Genomic DNA, 24,545 nt, shown 5'->3' with positions numbered 1-24,545 from the left:
CCTGCAAGAGGTTTTGGGGGGTTGTTTGTTTGTTTGTTTGTTTGTTTCCATGATCCATCTTTCCATTTACTTTTTAAAATTTTTTATGTTTTAATTAGTTATACATGACAGAATGCACTTATATACTTTGATATATCATACATACATAGGATAGAATTTCTCATTTTTCTGAGTATACATATTGTAGAATCATATTGGTCATACAGTCACATATATAAAGTAATAATGTCTGTTTCATTCTACTATCTTTCTTATCCCTCATCCCCTGCCTTCCCCTCCTTTCACTTCCCTCTACCTAATCTAAGGTAAAGCTATGCTTTTTTTTTTTTTTTTTGCCTTTATACATGTACTTTGTTTTGGGGGGGTTTGGCATTATACCACAATTTTTGTATTTCTGTTTGTATATAAAGAATGTTGACACCTAATTCAAATCTTTATACATGTACTTTGTATAATAATGTCCATCATATTCCACCATCCTTGCTAATCCCCTGACCCCTCCCTTTCCCTCCCACCCCATCTGAGAGTTTTGGAACATATGTCACTCCCAGGAAATTCTAATGGAGTAGATTTAAGATAGAGACTGACGATTTAATTTTTACATTTTTTTCCTAGATAATTTTGCATGTTCTAATTTTTTTTAATCTCAAATCAATTTTTAGAAAGAGAACTTTTAAAGGTTTCTGGCCTTGTTAAATTTTCCCAAAGTACAAATGTTGCCTTTTATCAATGTTTAATCTGTTGGGGGGGGGGCTGTACCCATTCTGTTAGCTATTAGAAATTTCACACAAGGTCAAATGAACATCTGCATTTGCTTTTAAATTTAACAATGGAGCTTTATGATGTAAACAATCTACAAGTGACTGGTTAGATCTTTTCAAAAGCTTTTACTTTACCTTTAATATTCAGAAATAACTTTCTAGTTTATACGGACAAGTACACACTTTTGAAAAACAAACTTGTTATAACTGTTTTACCACTATACAGCGTGGCAATGTAAGATCTATGTGGATTACACCCTGCTGTTTCATTCTTCTAGAAAGGGGGGGAAAAAAATTCCCCTAAACTAACACTCCTGCTGGATCCCATTTTTTTCTCTTGAGAAAATTTATAAAATACTCTACACCAAAATCACATAACACCCACTGACTCACCTACCAGCCTTATCAAAGCTTAAAATTTTACCCAATTTATTTTTTAAAATTTATTACAAATTTAATTGAAATCTTTTGCAGACCGTGCCTTAGTTCCATTTCCTTTCTAACCCAGAAGTATCCAAATCCCCTTATAGCTGTTCACGACTGATAATACTTTGTGTTCTTACTATATACATGTGGAGACAATCGGTTTTGGATGTTTTAAACTGCACATAACTATCATATTGAATTCCTGCTCTTTTCATTCAACTTTTTTTTTGAGTATTATTCCAATACAAGAAGCTCTAATTCAGCTATATTCCTTGTCATAGAGAGCAAGTATCCCACTTGTGAACATAAACTATTTACTTTTAGACAAGTAGATGGTTTTCAATTTTTTACTCTTAAGAAACAATGTTAGCTGGGTGAGGTAGCACACACCTGTAATCCCAGCGGCTTGGGAGGCTAAGATGGAAAGAACAGGAGTTCAAAACTAGCCTCAGCAAAAACGAGGCCCTAAGCAACTCAGTGAGACCCTGTCTCTATAAATGAAATACAAAAAAGGGCTGGGGATATGGCTCAGTAGTTAAGTGCCCCTGCATTCAATCCCTGATAAAAGAAAGAAAGGAAGAAAGCAAGCTGCCATAAACACTCGTATACATGTCTCTGCAAACTGGACAAGAATTTCTTTCAGTTATAAACCTAAGGAGGCTTGATCAGACGCAGGTTTTTCAATTTTTAGTTTTTTTGTTTGATTTTGTAAAAAATATATACCTCTTTACAGGAGGTGGCATGAACTATCATCAGCAGGCATATAATTACATCTAGTAGTGCTCTTTCTCAAATATAGCAGCACCAATGAGGACCAGGTGTTGCAAAATGACAATATTTTAATTCATTCACTCCTTCCTTTATTAGCTGAACTACTACTCTAAGAAGCAACTCCTCTATGTATAACACTGAGTTACCAATACTTCCTTCAGAAGAAACACTGGTAAGAAAAGTCGAGATAAATGTTTCTTTCCATCTGTTGATAAGTTTTACACCATACCGTCAAAGATAAACAATTTTTAAATTTTTGTTTAAATATTATTATGATCTCACCTCATAGATACGAACTTGCTTAGGGTTGGAGGTATAGCTTAATGGTAGAGCATATGCTCAGTATGCAAGAAACCCTGGATTTGATGCTCAGGCACAAGAAAGGAAGAAAGAAGAAGGGGTAGAGAGAGAAAAGGGGAGGGGAGGGGAGGGGAGGGGAGGGGAGGGGAGGGGAGGGGAGAGGAGGGGAGGGGAGGGGAGGGGGGGGAGAGGAGGGGAGGGGAGGGGAGGGGGGATAGTAGAGAATAGGACAGACAGCAGAATACATCAGAATCTAGAAAGGCAATATGTCAATCAATGGAAGGGAAACTGATGTGATACAGCAATCTGTATACGGGGTAAAAGCGGGAGTTCATAATCCACTTGAATCAAACCGTGTAATATGATGTATTAAGAACTATGTAATGTTATGAACGACCAATAAAAAATAAAAAGAAAGGAAGAAAGAAATAAAGGGGGTAGGGGGCAGAGAGAGAGAGGGAGGGAGGGAGGGAGGGAGGAAGGAAGGAAGGAAGGAAGGAAGGAAGGAAGGAAGGAAGGAAGGAAGGAGAGAGGGAGGGAAAGGACAAACATGTGAAGACACACACCTACAACCCTAGCTACTAGGCAGGCTGAGGCAGGCAAATTGCATGTTTGAGGCCAACCTGGGCAACTTAGTGAGACTCTGTCTCAAAATAAAAAATATAAAGTGCTAGGGATATAGCTCAGTGGTCAAGTACCCCTGATTTCAATTCCTAGTACCACAAAAAAAAAAAAAAAACCTGCTTAGTTTTAATCAATTACATTATATTATTCTTAGTAATGGTCAAATTATCTCATTTTGGGGCATGACAATATCTTCTGGAATCAACTGAAATATTTTGGCATTTTAGCACTACCTTTGTAATCTTTCTTGCTTCCTGGCATACTCAAATGGTTCACATTTATTTTATATATTCTCTACTCTGATTTTGGGATCTGACCAGCACCGAGTCACATCTCTAGCCCTTTTTTATATTTTATTTAGAAACAGGGTCTCCCCGAGCCATTGTCAAGTTACTGAGGCTAACTTTGAACTCACAATCCTCCTGTCTGAAACTAATGAGCTGCTGGGATTCCAGGGTGGTCCAATGACCACCCCTGGCTTGGTCATTGTTTCTAGGCCTTTCTAAGGGACAAAATGGGCTTAAGTACTTTTCTTAGTATATAAAATATTAGTAAGGTAAATCTAGCAATATAAAAGAAAAGAAACCATCATGACCAAGTAAGGATTATTTCAGACATACAAAGGAAACTACACAATTAATATCTATTAATGTAATTCACTACACTAACAGGTTAAAAGAAGAAAACCCATGAAAAATTATTTCAACAACAAAAAAAATAGCATTTGATAAAATTCAACATCAAATTCCTTTGTGTGCCGGGGCTGGGGTTGTAGCTCAGTGGCAGAGTGCTTGCCTAGCATCTGTGAGGCACCGGGTTCAAGTCTCAGCACTGCATATAAATAAAATAATGGTCCATCAACAACAAAAAAAATATTTAGGAAAAAAAATCCTTTTTGTGATTTAACCATAATATGTAGAGCATTTGCTTTAAGGTTTTAACAAAATAAATAAAATAAAGTCAATGTGTCCCACAAAAAAAAATTCTTTTTTTTTTGAAGAAAATATATAAGGATAGACAAGGAAAAAAGAGAACTGCCACTGCTTACAAATAATAATATTGACAAAATGGAAAAAAATGAAATCTACAGAGACTCTTAGAACCAAGTACTCAATATATAAAAATCAATTATATTGTTATATATCTAGAACATGATTACTAAAATTTTGAAGAACACTCATAGCAATGGTAACAAAAACTCTGGATAACCTATGAATAAATTTCCCCAAAGACACATAAGACTTTATGTAGAATATTGTATAAAGTTTCAAAAAACCTAAAGAAGTGGAGTGCTATACTACATTGATGGAAGAGATAACTCTTATGCACAAGTAATAAGGGACAGCAGGCCAGGTTGGAACCAGGAAGAACAGAATGCTGCCCAACCTGTAAGCGGCCTACTGCTGCCATGTGGAAATGTGGATCCAGACAATCTATTCATAAGAGATACTACAAACCCAGATTCTATGAGAATTTCCTTAATTTAGTTTACATATTAGTACATTCAAAACACTTTTAAAGACTATGCAAGACCAACAAAACACATACATGGAATAATTCAGCCACTGTGCCACCAGTTTTCGACTCCTACAATCTACCTAGCTCAACTTTATTTCTGGATTGTGTTTGGTCCAGACACATCGAAGAGTACACATCCTATTAGAAATCTATTATTGCCTCTGTTATAATGATGTTGAGGATACTATCTCCTGAACCCAGGATCTTGAGTATGCTAGACAAGCGCTCTACTACTGAGCTACATCACCAGCCCTTTTTTATAATTTTTATTTTTTATTTTGAGATAGGATCTGGCTGAATTCCCCAGGCTGGCCTCAAACTCACAGATCTCCTGCCTCAGCCTCTGGAGCAGCTACAATTATAGGTACATAAAACCAAGCCCTATAAAGATGCTACTTCTGATATTACTAAGATATGCCTAAAATAAAAGATCTTTTATAAGAAAATCTTTTAATAGATTTCAGTGCTTTGAAAAGCTTTGTTTCGGGCTGGGGATGTGGCTCAAGCGGTAGCTCGCTCGTCTGACACACGTGCGGCCCGGGTTCGATCCTCAGCACCACATACAAACAACAATGTTGTGTCCGCCGATAACTAAAAAAAAATGAATATTAAAAAGTTCTCTCTCTCTCTCCCTCTATCACTCTCGCTTTAAAAAAAAAAAAAAGAAAAGCTTTGTTTCCTATCCTTGGAATAAAAAAATCACAAAATGGGTAACATTTAAAGGTTTTTTATGTACAAAATGTAACTGTCAAACATTGAGTAACTCTTGGGATGGGGTTGTGGCTCTGTGGCAGAGCACTTGCCTCTCACATGTGAGGCACTGGGTTCAATCCTCAGCACCACATAAAAATAAATAAGCAAAATAAAGATATTGTTTAAAAAAAATTTTTTTTAATTGAGTAACTCTTAATCTTCATAACAACCCTATGAAGTAGGCGTTAGAACTGTCTCCATTTCACAGACGAGGAAATTACGACACACAAAGGTTAAAGATCTTGCTCAAAGTCATACAGACAAAAATAACAGAGCCAGAATTCATATCCATGCAGTCTGGTTCCTACAGTCTTGCTCTTCAATTCTGACAACCACCACCACAGAATTGACTGTATCTTTTCTTGCCTTGGCTTCCCTACCAAAAGGCCCTATACTGGCCTTATGTTTTGAATTCTTCACTCCCAACTCTAAACCTTGTACTATTCTTTTTCTTTTTCACAGACACTAGTAATTTATGCTATCTCAAATCTTTTGTACAGCAAGGCAGAATTAAAATACATAAAAACAAAAATAGCTGTTTCTAGATCTGAACTAAACCCAAAGGGTGCATTTTAGTGTTGTGAGAGGCTAGTTCTAATTCCCTAATGTTTACTAGCTGCATGAGTTTAAATTTCAATTTCAACCATGGGTTTTACTATAAAACGTAAATGAGATTTCTTAAGTATGCCTACTAGACATTTTAAAATTTATACATGGTTCATATTTTATTCCTACTGACAGCATCATATTAGATACTGCAGTAAAAAGTAAAAAGAAACAGGTGAAATTAGTTTTAATAATATATTTTATTTAACCAACATACCTAAAATATCACTTCAATATATAATCACCATAAAATTAGATTTTTTTTACACTTTTTTTATACTAAGGCTTCTAAATACAGCATGTACTTTTACACTTACAGCACATTTCAATTTGTACATATTTTTGTCAGAAATACTTGAATTGTATTTAGATTTCATAAAACTTACAATTGATTAAGTATAATCACATATTCAAGTTGTTTAAAACATAAAGTTTTCCAAAACCAAATCAAGTACTCAGAATTTATTTTCCTTCAATATCCACCTCAATTGAACTAGCCACATTTCAAGAGATCAATGGCAACATATACCTACTAGCTACCATAAAGAATAGTCTATCTAACAAATAAAATGCAATTAAAAGGTGTCTGAAATACACAATAAAACAAAAATGGCATTGCTATGCATACATGCAGGCAAGGTATTTAGACATTAACCTTTTTACAGGCATATTATAAAGAAAATTCTTGATAGATTGGGTACCAAATTACTCATATGAATAGGGCAATAACTTATTCAACCAGATGAAACAGGCTAAGAGACTTAACATTCCTATCCCTACTCAGAAAAATCTTTATTTTTGTACCAAAATTTTAGCACAGCTTCCTTGAATAGTCACTTTCTAACTAAAAATTAAGTATTTTATCAAACAATTAAAGTTCCAAAATACCCCAAAATGCAATCCAGACAGACCTAGAAAGCACATTTTATTTCACTGTTATAGAAACCAATATTTAAAAATATACATGTTCTACAAAATGAAATCTTTCCCAAAGTCTTAAACCTACTCTTATAAGATTTGAAGATTCAAGAGTTTGTCTTTAAAGAACTCCACAGAGAATATATAAATATACTGTTTCCAAGACATTAATAGTAGTTATTTCTGAGTGGAAGAATAAGTCTTCCCCTACTAGATTACCTTTGATTTTTATAGTCCAATTCCTAATATGTAAGATTTCTATAAATCTAACCAAATGTTTCTACAAAAAATATATATATATATAAACCATCAAGAATATATAGGCAACCATTTGCTTTATATAATGTCATGCACTATATGGATAACCACCTGGATCAAATTCAGATGTGGTAAAAGCTTGCAACTTGAAACATTAAAACCTTGAACTTTAATTACACTCCTCTCTCTGTAAGAATGAAATATGAAATCTGTATCAAAGAAGGTAATAATTACATTTTAAAAAACTGTTTATGACAAGTGTGAAGGAGAAGAATGCTACTATAACACTAATTCTGTCCAAAATCAAACATGTAAATGAATATTATTTATAGGAGATAACTGTTCTTTTTTTCTGCTTCCTTTCTCTGATCCAGTTGTTCTTTCTTCTTTTATTATATAATATTATAATATATAACATAATATTATATTATATAATATAGAATATTATATTATATTATATAACAACTCAAATTTTCTTTCTCTAACTAATGCTCTCCTCCCACACACAATCATTTATTTCCTTTTCTTTTTTTAAATATTTTTAGCTGGAGATGGACACAGTACTTTTAAATTTTTATGTGGTGCTAAGGATCAAACCCAGTACCTCATATATGTGAAGCGAGTGAGGCAAGTGCTCCACCACTAAGTTACAACCCCAGCCCCTCAATCATTTATTTCTAAAGAGGCTAATCAACCCCCTATGGTGAACATTACACTAACCAAAGCCAGTCTAATAAGATTCAATCCCAGTACTTTGTAGTTTTAACTTGTGGGCAGGAGATCTTCTTCAATTGAAGCTGTTGAGCTAAATGTATGAAAATAAGCTGATGATCATCTTTCCTGATAATTAAATACAAGTTATCTTGGAAAAAGGAAACATAAGTGGTTATTATACTCCTTCTTCCTAATGTTTTACATTCTTTTAATTTTTCATTTGTTCCCTAATAAGACTCTATAGCATATAATTCTTAAATAAAATTTAACAGTGCTAATAAGACATTTAAAAAACAACTCACTATTCCATTCTGTGACAATCATGCTTTCGCAATATAAACATGAAGAAAGCTCTTATCACTGAGAATATCACTTTCAAACCCCAGAATAGATACAATAAATAACATGTATTTGTGTGTAGGAGAGAATCAGCAAGCAGACCCACAAAGAAGTTGTAGCAATCCAGACATGACAAAATGAATGCTACAAAATCCAGACAAAAATAATGCTACTACTTGGCAACTAATTTCTTTATTTAAAAACATTTTCATGAGTTTTTATATATAATATCATGCACAGAGAAAATAACTAAGAAAACATTAACAAATACTTTTTACATACTCCTCATAGTTCAGGTCCTCTGGCAGAATAATCACAAATCACTGATTAATCCTAGTCAATTTTTAAGTAAGGTAGCAAAAGACTCACTGATCCACATAAAGAGCAATTCCCATTGGAAAGGATAATTGATGGCTATATCAAGATTTTCCAGGTCTGCAGCTTGCTCTTTCAATCTTACCCTCAGTGCCAAAATGATTATAGTAGAAACTAAAAGGCTATCAAAAGTACTTCCCTGCCAGAAAAAGACTGACATTCCCTGAGCTATGGTGTCATTCAAAGATGTGTATCCTTGCTACATGTGGCCCAACCCATCCTACCTGTCCAAAGTGAGCAGGGTAGCCCAGCATGTGCATATATAGTAATTTTGCCACATTTCGACACCGGTATGTATTGTCTTCTTCTCTAAATGATGACCGGATTGCAGCACATTCTTTTTGGATCATTTCTCGTTCTTCGGCTTGGGTTCGGGCTGTCCGGATGGTCCGGATCAGCTCCCGCAATCTGATGGGGGCTGGCATCCTCTGGATTTGGAAAGACATTAAACAGAGATGTTCACATTTTTTTGCTACCAAAACAACCTGTATAACTTCTCATATAAAAATTCTAAATGATAATACAAACAACAATAAGTGTTGGCGAGGATGTGGGGTAAAAGGCACACTCATACATTACTGGTGGGACTGCAAAATGGTGCAGCCACATGGAAAAAGGTATGGAGATTCCTTGGAAAACTGGGAATGGAACCACCATTTGACCCAGCTATCCCACTCCTCAGTCTATACCCAAAGGACTTAAAAACAGCATACTACAGGGACACAGCCACATCAATGTTTATTGTAGCACAATTCACAATAGCTAAACTGTGGAACCAATCTAGATACCCTTCAGTAGATGAATGGATAAAGAAAATATGATATATATATATATATATATATATATATATATATATATATATATACACACACACACATACACACAATGGACTATTACTCAGCAATAAAAGAAGAATAAAATCATGGTATTTGCAGGTAAATGGATGGAGTTGGAGAATACAATGCTAAGTGAAATTAGCCAATCTCAAAAAAACAAAAGCCTAATGTATTTTCTTTGATATGAGGAGGCTGATTCATAGTGAGGTTGGGAGGAGGAGCATGGAAAGGTTACATGAATTCTAAATAGGGCAAAGGGAAAGGAGAAGAGAGGGGCAAAGGAATAAAAAAGATGGTGGAATGAGATGGACATCATTACCCTAGGTACCTGTATGAAGACATGAATAGTGTGAATACATTTTGTATACAACCAGAGATATGAAAAATTGTGCTCTATGTGTAATACGAATTGTAATGCATTCTGATATCATATAACAAAGTAGAATAAAAGATTTTTTAAAAAATTCTAAATGATTTTAAGAATTCAACATTTGCTCAATCTAGTTTGGCTAAACAAAGCAAAGTCTGCTAAACTTCAAAGTGAATTTCTGGAAAGGCTACAAACAAAAAAGTTAAAGTGTTAAATGAAGCAAAATAAGACTTAGAAACATCAATATGTAAAGTCCATCACTAGTATACCAATATCTTAGGGACTAACTCAACACAAATTTTTACTCAATCTTTAAAGCAATAAGAAAAGACATACTATGCCTAAGCTTAATAAAAGAGAAAGTTTCTATTCAACTGCTTTAAATTCAACATAGCTCAACAATGTATCAGATGATATAATCATAGTGATAGTTCAACTCAACAAAATATGAGAAATTAGGAGAGAGAATCCAGTTGTCAGATTAATCAGTAATCATCTATCCAACAGTAATCATCTCAGAACACTGAATATACTAGGAAAACAAGATGAGGAAAATAATAATAGACCAACCTCAGAGGATATGACTATTAGTGTCATAAACAGCTTTTAAAAATAAAAATAATAGACCCATAACAGCCCAATAATTATGGGAGAGAAGGGTAAAGATGGAGAATGTATACTACCTAAATTCAAGAACTACTACAAAGCTACAGTAATCAAGACAGTGTGGAACTAAACATAAGGACAAACAAATAATGATGGAGCAAAATGGAAAGTTTAAGAAAAGACCCATAGGGCTGAGGTTGTAGCTCAATGGTAAAGTGCTTGCCTCACATGCGTGAGGCACTGGATTCATTCCTCAGCACCATATTAAAAAATAAATAAAAATAAAATAAAGATAATGTGTCCATCTACAACCAAAAACATATTAAAAAAAAAAAAAGAATACACCCACACAGGGCTGGAGTCATAGCTCAGTGACAGAGCACTTGCCTAGCATGTGAGAGGCACTGGGTTCAATTCTCAGCACCACATATAAACAAATTTAAAAAGTCCATTGATAAGTAAAAAAAGAAAAAAGAAAAAAGAATAGACCCACACAATTATGCTCAACTGATTTTCAACAAACAGCCAAAGTTATTCCACAAGAGAAAGAATAGTCTTTTAACAAATAGTACTACATATCTATTTAGGGTAAAAATTAACCTCAATCCTACCCTCACACAATACACAAAAATTAATTCAAAATAGATGATATGGGCTGGGGTTGTGGCTCAGTGGTAGAGTGCGTGCCTTGCATGTGTGAGGCACTGGGTTCAAGTTTCAGCACCACATATAAATAAATAAATAAAATAAAAATCCAACAACAACTAAAAAAATTGAAAAAAAAATAGGTGATATAACTAAATGCCAAAGCAAAAACTAAAAATCTTCAAGAAGAGAAAAAAGGAAAAAAATCTTTATGAACTTAGGTTAATCAGAGTTCACACACAACAAGGAATTAAAGAAAAACTTGATGAACTCGACTTTATAAAATTTAAAACTTTTACTCTTGAAAAGACACTATTACGAAAATAAGGTAAGCCACAGAAAGACAAAATAATCACAATATATTTCTGATAAAGGATTTGTATTCAGAATATATAAATTATACAACTCAATAAGACAATATTATTTTTAAATGGATAAAAGATTTGAATAAACACTTTTCCAAAAAAAGATACACAAATAACCATAAGCACATAAAAAGATGTTTAGTATCATTAGTTAGCAAGGAAAATTAAAATCACAATGAGATACCACTCCATACCATTAGAATAGCTAAAATTAAGACTAGACATACCAAGTATCAATGAAGTTGTTCACAGAAATAAAAATGGTTCAACTACTTTGGGAAATAGTTTGATAGTTTCTTATGAAGTTAAACATACATTTAGCATACGATTCAGCAAATCTGCTCAGTATTTTACCTAAGAGAAGAATTTACATGTGAGTAATGAAAATTATATACTCTCCAAAACTTATCTGCTCCATGAAGCTTCATTTATAATTTCCAAGAACTGGAAACAAGCCAAATGTCTATAAACAGGTGAATGGACAATGGTGTGTTCACATAATACAAAGCTTCTCAGAATAAACCAATACACAATATAAACATGCTGCTGAGCAAAAGAAGAAAGCACAAGAGAGTACATACTGTATGGTTTCATTTATATGAAACTCTAAGAAACACAAACATGACCTATACTAATGAAGAAGAGATCAATGATGACCTGACTTAGGGCAGGCATAGGGACTGATTCGAAGGGATGGAAGGAAACCTTTTGGAGAGACATAAATGTTTTTGATGCATATATGCACTTCTCAAAATTCACTAAACTAAAATTCACATTTAAATAGGCATATTTTATTGTATGTATTTTATACCTCATTAATGTTGATTAAGAAAATAAAAATAGCCAGCAATGTGGTGCACAAAAATAATCCAAGTGTTTTGGGAGGCAAAGGAAGGAGGTTCCCAACTTCTAAGCCAGCCTGGGCAACTAGACCCTGTCTCAAAACAAATAATAAAGCAGGGGACAGAGTTCTGGGGATGTAGCTCAGTGGTAAAGCACCCCTGTGTTCAATCTCCAGCACAAAAAAAAAGAAAAATGAATCAAGCATGTTGTCATATGTTGTTATGGTTTGAATATGAGGTGTTACCCAAGAGCTCATGTGTAAGACAATGCAAGAAAGCTTAGAGGTGAAATGATTGGGTTATGAGAACCGTAACCAATCAGTGAACTAATTCATTGATAGGGATTAATTGAGTGGTAACTAAGGGCAGGTAGGGTATGACTGAAAAAGGTGGGTCATTGGGGTCATGCCTTTGAGGAATATATTTTGCTCTCTTGAGCTTCCTCTATCACACTCTTCAGACACAATGTTCCTCATCACGAACCCCAAGGAAAGGAGTTGGCTGTCTATGAACTGAGAATCTATGAAACCATGAGCCCCAAAATAAATTTTTCTTCCTCTAACATTGTTTTTGTTGGGGCTTTTAGTAAAAGCAGCAAAAAAGCTGACTAAAACGCATGCCTTGTTATACCAGACAAGGTATAACATTGTTTTTGTTGGGGCTTTTAGTAAAAGCAGCAAAAAAGCTGACTAAAACGCATGCCTTGTTATACTTGGGAGACAGGAAGAATGCAAATCTGATGACAGCCTGGGCAACTTAACACAAACCCTGTCTCAAAAATAAAATGAAAAGAGATGGTAGTGTTGCTCATTGGCAAAGCTCTTTCATAGCATGAGCAAGACACCTGGCTTCAATCTCCAGCACCACCATTCAAAAAAAAAAAGTTTTCTCTGCTAAAAAATAAAATTTCTCTACTTCTCTACAAAGACTTCAATGATTCTACCAAAAAAAAAAAAATAGAAAAGGCTTAAATCCAGTCGCAGAACATATAATCCAACAGGAAAAGAATCATAAGAGTTTAAGCTAGGGGCTGGGGAAGTGGCTCAAGCGGTAGTGCGCTCGCCTGGCACGCATGAGGCCCCGGTTCGATCCCCAGCACCACATATAAACAAAGATGTTGTGTCCGCCGAAAACTAAAAAATAAATAAATATTTAAAAAATTGTCTTTCTCAAAAAAAAAAAAAGAAAGAAAGAAAGAAAGAAAATCTGGTTATTTTTTTAAAAAAAATTTAAGCTACCTGAGAGGAAAATAATTCTCAGCTATCAGTCAAAGAATCACAGAAGTACAGTTCATGACACTGTTTATGGAGGAAGTGGAGGATCCACGCTGTTAACTACTTGTACAAGGTCACAGAGTTAGTTACTGGCCTGACTCACCTCTTAATTCCCCAACAGCACTCTTCCTCCAATACTAGTCTGCTCCTACTTTAGAGAAAAGCAGTGTTTTTTTTTCCTTTAGCAGTTACTACTACTACTTGATATCTTTATGGATCGCCAAACAATAATAGGCAAAGATGAAAAACAGGTTAGTTAATATGGCAAAATTCGGGCATATATACAAAACACAATCTACCATCAAAACTGAACAAGTTCTGTGCATGCCTGTAATCCCAGTGGTTCAGGAGGCTGAGACAGGAGGAAAACAAGTTCAAAGCCAGCCTTGGGCAACTTAGCAAGATTCTAAGCAATTCAGTGAGACCCTGTCTCTAAATAAAATACAAAAAAGGGCGAGAGATGTGGCTCAGTGCTTAAGTGTCCCTGAGTTCAATCCCTGGTACCAAAAAAATCCTCAACAAGTTCTGGATCCAGAGAAGGTGGAATCAATGCATTCCACCCCTTCTTCCCCTCTAAATGCAACTGTAAGTCCTGAATAAAATGCATACCATAATACTTGAAGACTGTGAAAGTAAATAAATGACAGCAATTGAAGAAAGTACAATTTTAAGTTCCACTTAACTGGCAAGAAATCACCATTTTTTTCTCCAATTCTGACCAGCCTGGATCCAAAAGCAACCCCAAAACCCATGCTCATTGGATAGAGAAAGAAGGAGCTCTAGGAAAAACCCTCTCGTGCTGGCCCAAGGAGCAGGAAAAGGAAGACCAAGGACAATGGAGTAAATTCTCTTTGGGCTTTTTGTTTTTTCCTTTCCTCTTCCCTTCAAAGCCACTCCTACTGGATACTACAACAGTGGTGGCTACAGCAGAAAGCAAAGGCAGTAACAGCCACCGCAGGCACCTAAAAAAAAACTGGGAGAGAAAAACTTTCTCTGACCAGTGGAGCTGTGATCCCAAAAGTATTGGGTAAATCACTTTCTTTTCCCTTCCCTTTGTCTCTTTCTTTCTCTAGCCTCCCATTGTGTGATAAAAGGATGAATTCACCAAAAAACATAACTGAACTGTTAAAATGCACCTAATAAAGCAGACTCGATGGTGCATGCCTATAATTCCAGCAACTCAGGAGGCTGAGGCAGGAGGATCCCAAATTCAAGGTCTGACTCAGCAATTAAGCAAGGTCCTAAATAACTTAATGAAAATTTGTCTCAAAATGAAAATTTAAAAGGGCTGGGAGTGTAGTTCAGCATCCCTGGGTTCAATTCCCAGTACCAAAAAAAAAAGAAAAAGAAAGAAAGAAAATTTAATAATACTGAAAAACTTCAGCCAGACAACACTGCTGTGCTGAAAGACCCAACCAGAACAATTGTAGAGGAGAAAATATTTATTTGAGGGCTCCCAGTTTCAGAGGTCTTAGTCCACAGAAGGCTAGATCCCATTCCTTGGGGCTTGAGATGAGGCAGAACATCATGGTAGAAGAGTGTGGCAGAGGGATGTGGTTCACATGATGATCAGAAAGTGACAGAGATGTCTCCACTTGTGGTATACAAATATATACCCCAAAGCCATGTCCCAATTCCCACCTCCTCCAGCCAAACCCTACCACTTCAATTACCACTCAGTTAATCCATATCAGGGGATTAATTCACTGATTGGGCTAAGATTCTTATAACACAATCATTTCTCCTCTGAACCTTTTTGCATTGTCTCACACGTGAGCTTTTAGGGAACACGTCACATCCAAACCATTAACACCCAGTATCAGAAATAAAAAGGGATAGCACTATAAACAGTAATTAGGTAATATTACAAACAACTTAATGGATATCACAGCTGAACATTCATTTGCAATAAAAAGAACTTCACCCTAAATCCTATAGAAATATTATATCAAAATGGATCATAGAATCCAAAGAGAACACACAGAACTATAAAACTTTTAAAAGACACAGAAAAAAAAAATAGATCATCAGGGTCTGACAGAGTTCTAACAAAGGCACGACAATATAAAAGAAAAAAAAATGAAAAAACTAGACTTCATCAGAATTACAAACTTTTGCACTATGAAAACCACTGTTAAAAAGAAGAGGGCTGGGGGCTGGGGTTGTGGCTCAATGGTAAAGCACTTGCCTAGCCTGTGTGAGGCACTGGGTTTGATCCTCAGCATCACATAAAAATAAATAAATAAAATAAAGGTATTGTGTCCATCTACAACTAAAAATATTTTTAAAAAAATAAAAGAAAAAGAGGGCTGGGATGAAGCTCATATTTGACCAAGGACTTGAATCCAGAATATAAAAAGAACTCTCAAAATGCAACACAGTTCAAACAAACAAACCCAGTTTTTTAAAATGGGCAAAAGACTCAAATGTTTCATTGAAGAAAGAAAGGATGGCAAATAACCACATTTGAAAGATTCTCAAGTATATGAGGCATTAGAAAAATGCAAATTAAAATCACAACTCAGGCAGGAGGTTAGTGAGTTCAAAGCCAGCCTCAGCAAAAGCAAGGTGCTAAGCAACTCAGTGAGACCCTGTCTCTAAATAAAATACAAAGTAGGGCTGGGAATGTGGCTCGGCGACCTAGTGCCCAAGTTTAATCCCTGGTATCACAAAAAAAAAAAAAAATCACAATATGATCCCATAGATAACTATTACAATGGCTAAATACCAAGTGTTAGGAGGATGCAAAGCAAATAGAACTCTCAGACATGGATAGTGGGTCACAAAATGGCACTGTCACTCTAGACAAAGTTGGTAGCTTCTTACAAACTAAAACATACTTACCAAATCACCCACATCCAGAAATTTATCCTGGAGAAATGAAAACTTTAATGTTCACACAACAACCTGTATATGAACTGTCTAGAACAGCTCTGTTCATAACTGCTAAGACCTAAAAACAAAATGTGGTAAATCTTTATTGCAACTATATAGCAATAAAAAAGGAATACTCTATTACTGCATACCATAGCATAAGTCCCAGATATGTTGAAAGCAACAGTCTTAAAAGGTTACCATTGCTGGGGTGTAGTGATGGCACACTTGTAATTCCAGCTACCCAGGAAGCTGAGGCAGGAGGATCACAAATTCCAGGCCAGGCTTGGCAACTTAGCAAGACCCTGTCTCAAAATAAAAAATAAAAAGGGCTGGGATGCAGCTAAGTGAATTCAATCCCCAGTGGGTGTAGTGGCAGCAGGGGAGTTATCAATGATTATAAATGATTCCATTTATAAACTATTCTTCAACCCCCACCCAGTACTGGTAACTGAACCCAGGTAGTAGAGTAGGCTAAGAAAGCACTTTACAACAGAGCTACAACCCCAATTCTTCTTATTTTATTTTGACACAGGGTCCTGCTAAGTTGCCTACACTGGCCTGTACTCATCCTGTTCTCAGCCTTCTCAATAGCTAGGATTAGAGGCATGCACAACCACTCCTGTTCTATGACAGTTTTGGAAAGACAAAATTATAATGACAAAAACATGACCAGTGACTGAAAAGGAACCACAAGAAAAACATTTTTTGAGATGGTGGAATAGAGTGTCCTAATTGTGATTACATAAATCCATACATTTGTTCGAACTCATAACTGTACCCAGAAAAAAACAACTTAACTGTATCTTAATTTACTAATTAAAGTCCTTTAAGAAGTAAACATTAAGCCAGGCTCAATGATGCACACCTGTAATCCCAATAATTTAGGAGGCTGAGTAGAAGGATTACAAATTCAAGGCCAGTATCAGCAATTTAGTAATATCCTTTCTTGTTTCTTTTTTATTTATTTATTTTTTTAAATAAATGACAGGGCTGGGGATGTGGCTCAAGCGGTAGCGCGCTCGCCTAGCGTGCGTGCGGCTCGGGTTCGATCCTCAGCACCACATACAAAACGAAGATTTGTGTCCGCCGAGAACTAAGAAAAAATAAATAAATGTTAAAATTCTCTCTCTCTCTGTCCCCCTCTCTCTCACTCTCTTTAAAAAAAAAATAAATAAATAAAAATAAATGACAGCGGAATGCATTACAATTCTTATTACCCATATACAGCAGTTTTTCATATCTCTGGTTGTATTAAAAAGTATGTTGACACCAATTCCTGTCTTCATACATGTACTTTGGATAATGATGTCCATTACTTTCCACCATCCTTGCTAACCCCTGCCCCTTTCTTTTCCCTCCCACCCTTCTGCCCTAACTAGAATTTGTCTTTTCCTCCCATGCTCCTCATCCCTACCTCACTATGAATCAGCCTCCTTATATCAGAGAAAACATTCGGCATTTGTTTTTTGGGGGAATTGGCTAACTTCACTTAGCATTATATTCTCCAATGCTACCCATTTACCTGCAAATGCCATGAATAAATGTTGGCAAGGATGTGGGGGAAAAGGGACACTCATACACTGCTGGTGGGACTGCAAATTGGTGTAGCCAATATGGAAAGCAGGATGGAGATTCCTTGGAAATCTGGGAATGGAACCACCATTTGACAAAGCTATCCCACTCCTCGGTCTATACCCAAAGGACTTAAAATCACCATACTACAGGGATACAGCCAAATCAATGTTTACAGCAGCACAATTCACAATAGCTTACTGTGGAACCAACCTAGATGCCCTTCATTAGATGAATGGATAAAAAAAAAAATGTGGCATATATACACAAAGGAATTTTACTCAGTAGTAATATCCTTTCTCAAAGTAAAAATTTTAAAAGGAGCTAGGATGAAGTTCAATGGTAGAGTGCTCCTGGTTAAATCCATAATACAAAAAAAAAAGTAAACATTAAAATCCCTTCAACTAAATAAGTATGTCCTGGTAACTTATAAAATATATACCTGTCCAGGCATGGTGGCGCATGCCTATAATCCCAGGGGCTCAGGAGGCTGAGACAGGAGAATATCGAGTTCAAAGCCACCCTTAGCAACAGCAAGGTGCTAAGCAACTGAGACCCAGTCTCTAAATAAAATGCAAAACAGAGCTAGGGAATGTGGCTAAGTGATCAAGTGCCCCTTATAAACAAAATATATACCTGGGACTAATGAGAGTTATAATTGTTCTAACATGCTTAAAGGTCTATTTTAACCATTAGTGAAATGACACTTTACTACAAAATCTTGAAAAATCTTGTTATATGTAGTGGTATATTAAGATATAGGCATATTGTTAGGCAAGAACTGACTGAAACCTTTTCTCCTCTAAGTTGTGTTCGGTGTATTGGTCACAGTGAAAAAATTCAACAAATGTTTGCTGAGCCTTTTTGTCAATGCCAGACATTCCACTAGGTACTGGGAACTGGTAAAGGGCTTAAGAACTCAAAAGTCTAGTGAAAAAAACAGGGTCTTACAATTCCAGTCTTATGATAAAAAGAAACAGAAACTGCTGATCAATGACCAAAAAAAAAAAAAAAAAAAAACTTACATTTATAAGTCAACTTTTGTCCTGGCCAAGCTAGTTTAATATATGACCTTTTTTTCTGTTGTGAAATTAACTGCTTTTTGGATCAACCCAACAACTCAAAATCCCAATTCTAGAAAGAGCTCTTCAAACTAGTACAAGTCTACAATCTCTCCTCTAAAAACCTTTAAGGCAGAATTCAGAATCTTTCAAATTTTATAAAGGTAACACAGGATATATACTATATATAGCATAACTGGCCCACTGTGTCTAAAACAGCACTTTAATTATCAAATGATATTTCCGCAGCAACCAATATGAATAGTTAAAACTGAAAGAAATACTACAAATAGTTCTTGCTTTGTTTTGGTGCTAGGAATTTGATACAAGGGCACTCTACCACTAAATTATACACCAGCACTTTATTTTTTAGAGACAAGATCTCACTAAATTACACAGGCTGGCCTCAAATTTGCCATCCTTCTGCCTCAGCATCCCAAGGGGCTGAGATTACAAGTATGTGCCACAGCACTTGTTTACAAACAGATTCTTGTAAGTCAGATTTTAAACCAAAAGAAGTACAAAAAACTCCTAATTCTCAGTGTTGCTGATTTTGTTTTTTAAACTCAGAATTGAGACAAGTGATGTGTGCTGACAGCTAAACATGATAATCCTTTGGTAAAAATCACCTGAGCTTGAATCCCTGCTCCACCACTTGCTAGCTCTATATCCTTCAGTAAATGACTGAAACTCTCAGACCTTCTGTTTTTCTCATCTGTCAAATGGGAAGAGTACCTATTTCAAAGGGCTGTTACAAGAATTCAGTAAGAATAAAAAGGGACTGGGGTTGTGGCTCAGTGGTAGAGAGCTTGCCTAGTATGTGAGGCACTGGGTTCGATCCTCAGCACCACATAGAAAAATAAATAATTAAATAAAGTTATTACATCCAACTACAACTAAATATTTAAAAAAGAAGAATAATAATAAAACAGGCATGGCTCACATCTGTAATCCCAGCAACTCAGGAAATTGAGGCAGAAAGATCACTAAGTTCATGGCCAGCTTCAGCAATTTAGGAAGACTCTAACTCAAAATAAAATGGTCTGGGGATGTAGCTCAGTAGGAAAGCACCCCTGGGAGCTCAATCCCCAGTACCAAAATACAAAATAATTTATAATAGAAAAGAAAAAATAATTGGGGCTGGGGTTGTGGCTCAGTGGTGGAGAGCTTGCCTCGCATATGTGAGGCACTGGATTCAACCCTCAGCACCACATAAAAATAAATGAAGCTATTGTATCCATGTATAACTAAAAAAAATTTAAAAAAGAAAAAAGAATTCAATAATTGAGTTATAATGCAAGAAAATAATTCAATAATACACGTAAAATTCAACACAGTGCCTAACACATAGTTAAGCACTAAACTATCCCCAGATAAGTTATCTTGAGCAAAAAGCAACTGCAGAAAAAATACACAGTATTGTTCATAAATATTTAAAAGAACATATTTTTTTAATTTAGTTGTAGATGAACACAATACCTTTATTTTATTTATTTATTTATTTATTTTTATGCGGTGCTGAGGATCAAACCCAATGCCTCACACATGCTAGGCAATCACTCTACCGCTGATCCACAACCCCAGCCCCAAAGAAAATATTCCTTAGAGAAAAGAACAGAAGGGAATAAAAACATTCATGGCAAAACCCAACACAGTGGCACATCTAGAAGAGAAGGGAATATGATCAGGACAAAGTGAGATACAGGACACTGGTAATGTTTTATTTCTTACACCTGATAGTGGATGAATAAATGTTTATTATTATTCTCCATGTTTATATCTGAATATTTCTTATTAAATTCAAACATCTAATCTATGTAAATGGATGTAGACCACATAATCTGGAAAACATCACCTACTTGCTTTTGCTGGTAGTTTGAGGATTTTTTTTTTGGGGGGGGGGGGTTACTTGTTTTGCAAAATACAAAAAAAAAAAAAAAACCATGAGGGGCTGAGGAATCAGTGATATTGCACCTAGCATGCTCAAGGCCCTGGCCTCAATCCCCACAACCAAAACTATAAAAATAAAACAAAAAATGATTTCTTAAAATATGACATCTATCATAAATAACAATACTTTTTAAAAAAATGGTATATGAATATATATACATATATATATACACGCAACATATATATGCTACATATATATAGCAATGACTCAACTATATAGATCACATTTTTGTGATCTCAAATAGCCAATATAGAGCAAACTAAAACACCTATTTTACTCCAAACAGAGGTTCTCTTTCAGTTTGTTCTAGAAAAGAAACTACATGGGCTGGGGATGTGGCTCAAGCGGTAGCGCGCTCGCCTGGCATGCGTGCGGCCCGGGTTCGATCCTCAGCACCACATACCAACAAAGATGTTGTGTCCGCCAAGAACTAAAAAATAAATATTAAAAATTCTCTCTCTCTCTCTCTCTCTCTCTCCTCTCTCACTCTCTCTTTAAAAAAAAAAAAATATTGGGGCTGGGGATGTGGCTCAAGCGGTAGCGCGCTCGCCTGGCATGCGTGCGGCCAGGGTTCGATCCTCAGCACCACATACCAACAAAGATGTTGTGTCCGCTGAGAACTAAAAAATAAATAATAAAAATTCTCTCTCTCTCTCCCTCTCTCTCTCTCTCTCACTCTCTCTTAAAAAAAAAAAAAAAAAGAAACTACAAATTAGAAAATTGGAAAGGAAAGTGGGGCCAGAATATAGATATTGCTTTCAGAAAGGACACTTAAATAATTAAAAATGACACCTAATAGCTAAGGAAGTAACAAAAACAGCAGCAAAAATAAATAAATAAAAACCTATAGAGCAGAAACAAGCATTTTAAAAATATAGTCTGAACATGCATCTATGAATAAGTCAAAATGAAGCCCCCTATTATGTAAAACTATAATGCACTAATAAAAATAATATAGATAGTCTGAGGATATTTATGGGCTAGCAAAAAACATTCAATTCCTCCTAAGGTTCGAAGAGCACCAATAAATCACAAAGAGAACCATAATGTAGTTGTTAGAATTAAGACTTCAATTCATCAAGAAATTGTTAAAATACGATTAACAGTTAACATTTAATGCAGAGGAGGAAAACCCAAATACATAATTGTATCTACAGTAATCAATTTATACAAATTGTGTAATGCAACCCAGGCACAGTGGTCAATATCTGTAATCCCAGAAGCTCACGAGGCTAAACAGGAGGACTGCAAGTTCAAGGACAGTCTCAGCAACTCAGTGAGGCCCTAAGCAACTCATTGTGACCCTGCCTCAAAATAAATAAATAGACAGATAGATAGATACATAGACAGATAGATAGAAAGAAAGAAACGTAGCTTGGTAGTACCCCAGGTTTAATCGCCAGTATCAAAAAAAAAAAAAAAAAGAGTGTAGTTCAAATATTTTATGCCTTGACAATTTAACTACATGACCCAAAGACTAAGAAAGATGTCATGTGTTTCTGTTAATTTCTCCATTTATATCTAAACATTTACATTTAGTATTTCAATAGTCAATGTCTAACTGATCCATATTTTTTATTATGGCTTGTACACTTTATCAAAGATATTTTTGCCAGATGCAGTGATGCACACCTATAACCCCAAGTTACTCAGGAGGCCAATACAGAAGGATCACAAGTTCAAGACTCCTCAGCTACATAATAAAATCTTATCAAAACAAAATTAAGTTTTTTTTAAAAAAGTATTGATGCAGCTGAGAGACAGAACACTGATCTAGCATATATCAGGTCCTGCATTCAATCCCCAGAACCATAATAATAACAACAATATTTATAACAATAGTAATCCTCTTTGTCTTATTTCTAAAAACAAATAATAAAAAGTAAAAATACTCAGAATAAGGACAAAAACGAAACACAGAAAGATTAAAAAATCTGATTTGTTAAGGCAAAAAGATTATAGATAAACTTATTTCAACTTTCATTAATGGTTATATGATAAACAATGATAAAAATGCTCGGCACAGTGCGCACATTTGTAATCCTAGTGACTTGGGAGGCTGCAGCAGGTGGATAACAATTTGAGACCAGCCTGGGCAATTTAGCAAAGCCCTAAGCAACTCAAAGACCCTGTCTCAGAATAATAAATTAAAGGGCTGGAGATGTGGCTCCGGGGTAAAGTACCTCTGGGTTCAATTCCCAGTACCAAAAAAAGAAAAGAAACTACAAAGGGAAAAAGAAAGTGTAAAATTCAGTTTCACACTGATTTATAGGCCGGGCACAGTGGCCCATGCCTATAATCCTGGCAACTTGGGAGACTGAAGCAGGAGGACAGCAAGTTCAAAGCCAGCCTCAACTCAGCAAGGTCCTAAGCAATTTAGCAAGGCCCTGCATCTAAATAAATATTTTTTTAAAATAAAGTGGGCCTGGGATGTAGCTCAGTGGTAAGTGTCCCTGGGTTCAATCCCTAGAGGCCCCCCCCAAAAAATTCATTTTAGAAAAATTTCTATGCAAAATAGTTAAGTAAAATTATGTTTTGGGCTGGGACTGTAGCTCAGTGGCAGAGCACTTGCCTAGCATGTGTGAGGCACTGGGTTTGATCCTTAGCACCACATAAAAATAAATAAAATAAAGGCTTTCTGTTAATCTACAACTACAAAAATAATTTTTTAAATTAGGTTTTAGTGCTTAAACTAAATGAAATTACTTTAAATACTGAAATAGTAATCAGAATTACAAATACCAAGAAAAAATTAAAAAGTAGAAAAACTCTCATTGCATATATTTAAATTCTCCTAAATTTATACTCAAAATGGAAGGTATGGCTATTTTCCAAAATCTATACAAGAGGCTGGGGTTATGGCTCAGTGGAAGAGCGCTTGCCTTGCACCTGTGAGGCACTGGGTTCAATCCTCAGCACCACATATAAATAAATAAAGATACTATATCCATCTACAACTAAACAAAAAAAAATTTTAAATCTATACAAATACCTTTAGGATAAAGATTTTCCACAGTGGAGCATGTTTGTAATCCCAGTGACTCAGGAGGCTGAGGGAGGAGTTCAAAGCCAACCTCAGCAACTTAGCGAGGCCCCAAGCAATTTAGCAAGACCCTGTCTCAAAATAAAACATTTAAAAAAGGTTGGGATGTGGCTCAGTGATTAAGTATCACTTGGTTAGATTCCTCATACAAAAATTTTAATAAAGATATCCCTTATTAGAGCAATACTATTCTTAGGCCATGTCTGCCTTTTTTCTTTGAAATACTCATTTTCTCACTCATATAAGTTCCCCAAGTATAGATCCTTGTCTTTTCATTCTGGTATCCTCCTTACCTATAAAAGCAGAAACTCAATAAATACTGTATTTATTAATCCAAAATGCTACAAGAGTCCTAACTAAAGAAAATCAAGTAAAGCTGTACTGGCTACTCACCAACAGCTATGGCAAAAATCAGACAAGACTCACCCCAGTGCTCTATTGTACCTGGCCCAGATAACTGTCTAATTCAGAACTCTACATGCTCTGAGCTCTGAGCTCCTGACAGCCAACAGCCATGAACACAAAACCAAAAAAAGAGTTCCTGGTGCTGTGAGGTCACCTCTAAACCTAAAAGCATTTGAGTTCTAAATTCAAAAACGAATTCAAAAAGTAATTTCAACATTAAAAGCATCTTTCTTGCTAAACAATGATGAGAAAAGGACTCAACGAAAGGAATTCAACTTCAATTTTTGCCACTGACAATATTCTATAATATTTGGTCATAGATTTATAAATATGGC

General features: G+C 35.5%; 1 protein-coding gene across 1 annotated transcript in view; it reads right to left on the bottom strand.

Moving 5' to 3' along the window:
* Positions 1–24,545, bottom strand: part of Ap1g1 (adaptor related protein complex 1 subunit gamma 1) — an 81,465-nt gene that overhangs the window by 44,576 nt on the left and 12,344 nt on the right. Inside the window, exon 2 of the mRNA XM_026399199.2 lies at positions 8,588–8,791. Within this exon, the coding sequence (XP_026254984.1) occupies positions 8,588–8,788 (201 nt within the window). The 5' untranslated portion in view covers positions 8,789–8,791. The remainder of the gene's footprint in view (positions 1–8,587; positions 8,792–24,545) is intronic.

The sequence above is a fragment of the Urocitellus parryii genome, chromosome 15 (genome assembly GCF_045843805.1).
Source record: "Urocitellus parryii isolate mUroPar1 chromosome 15, mUroPar1.hap1, whole genome shotgun sequence".
NCBI classification, from domain to species: Eukaryota; Metazoa; Chordata; class Mammalia; order Rodentia; family Sciuridae; genus Urocitellus; species Urocitellus parryii.
Note: the sequence above shows the minus strand (reverse complement) of the source record. Positions and strands in the feature narration are given on the sequence as shown.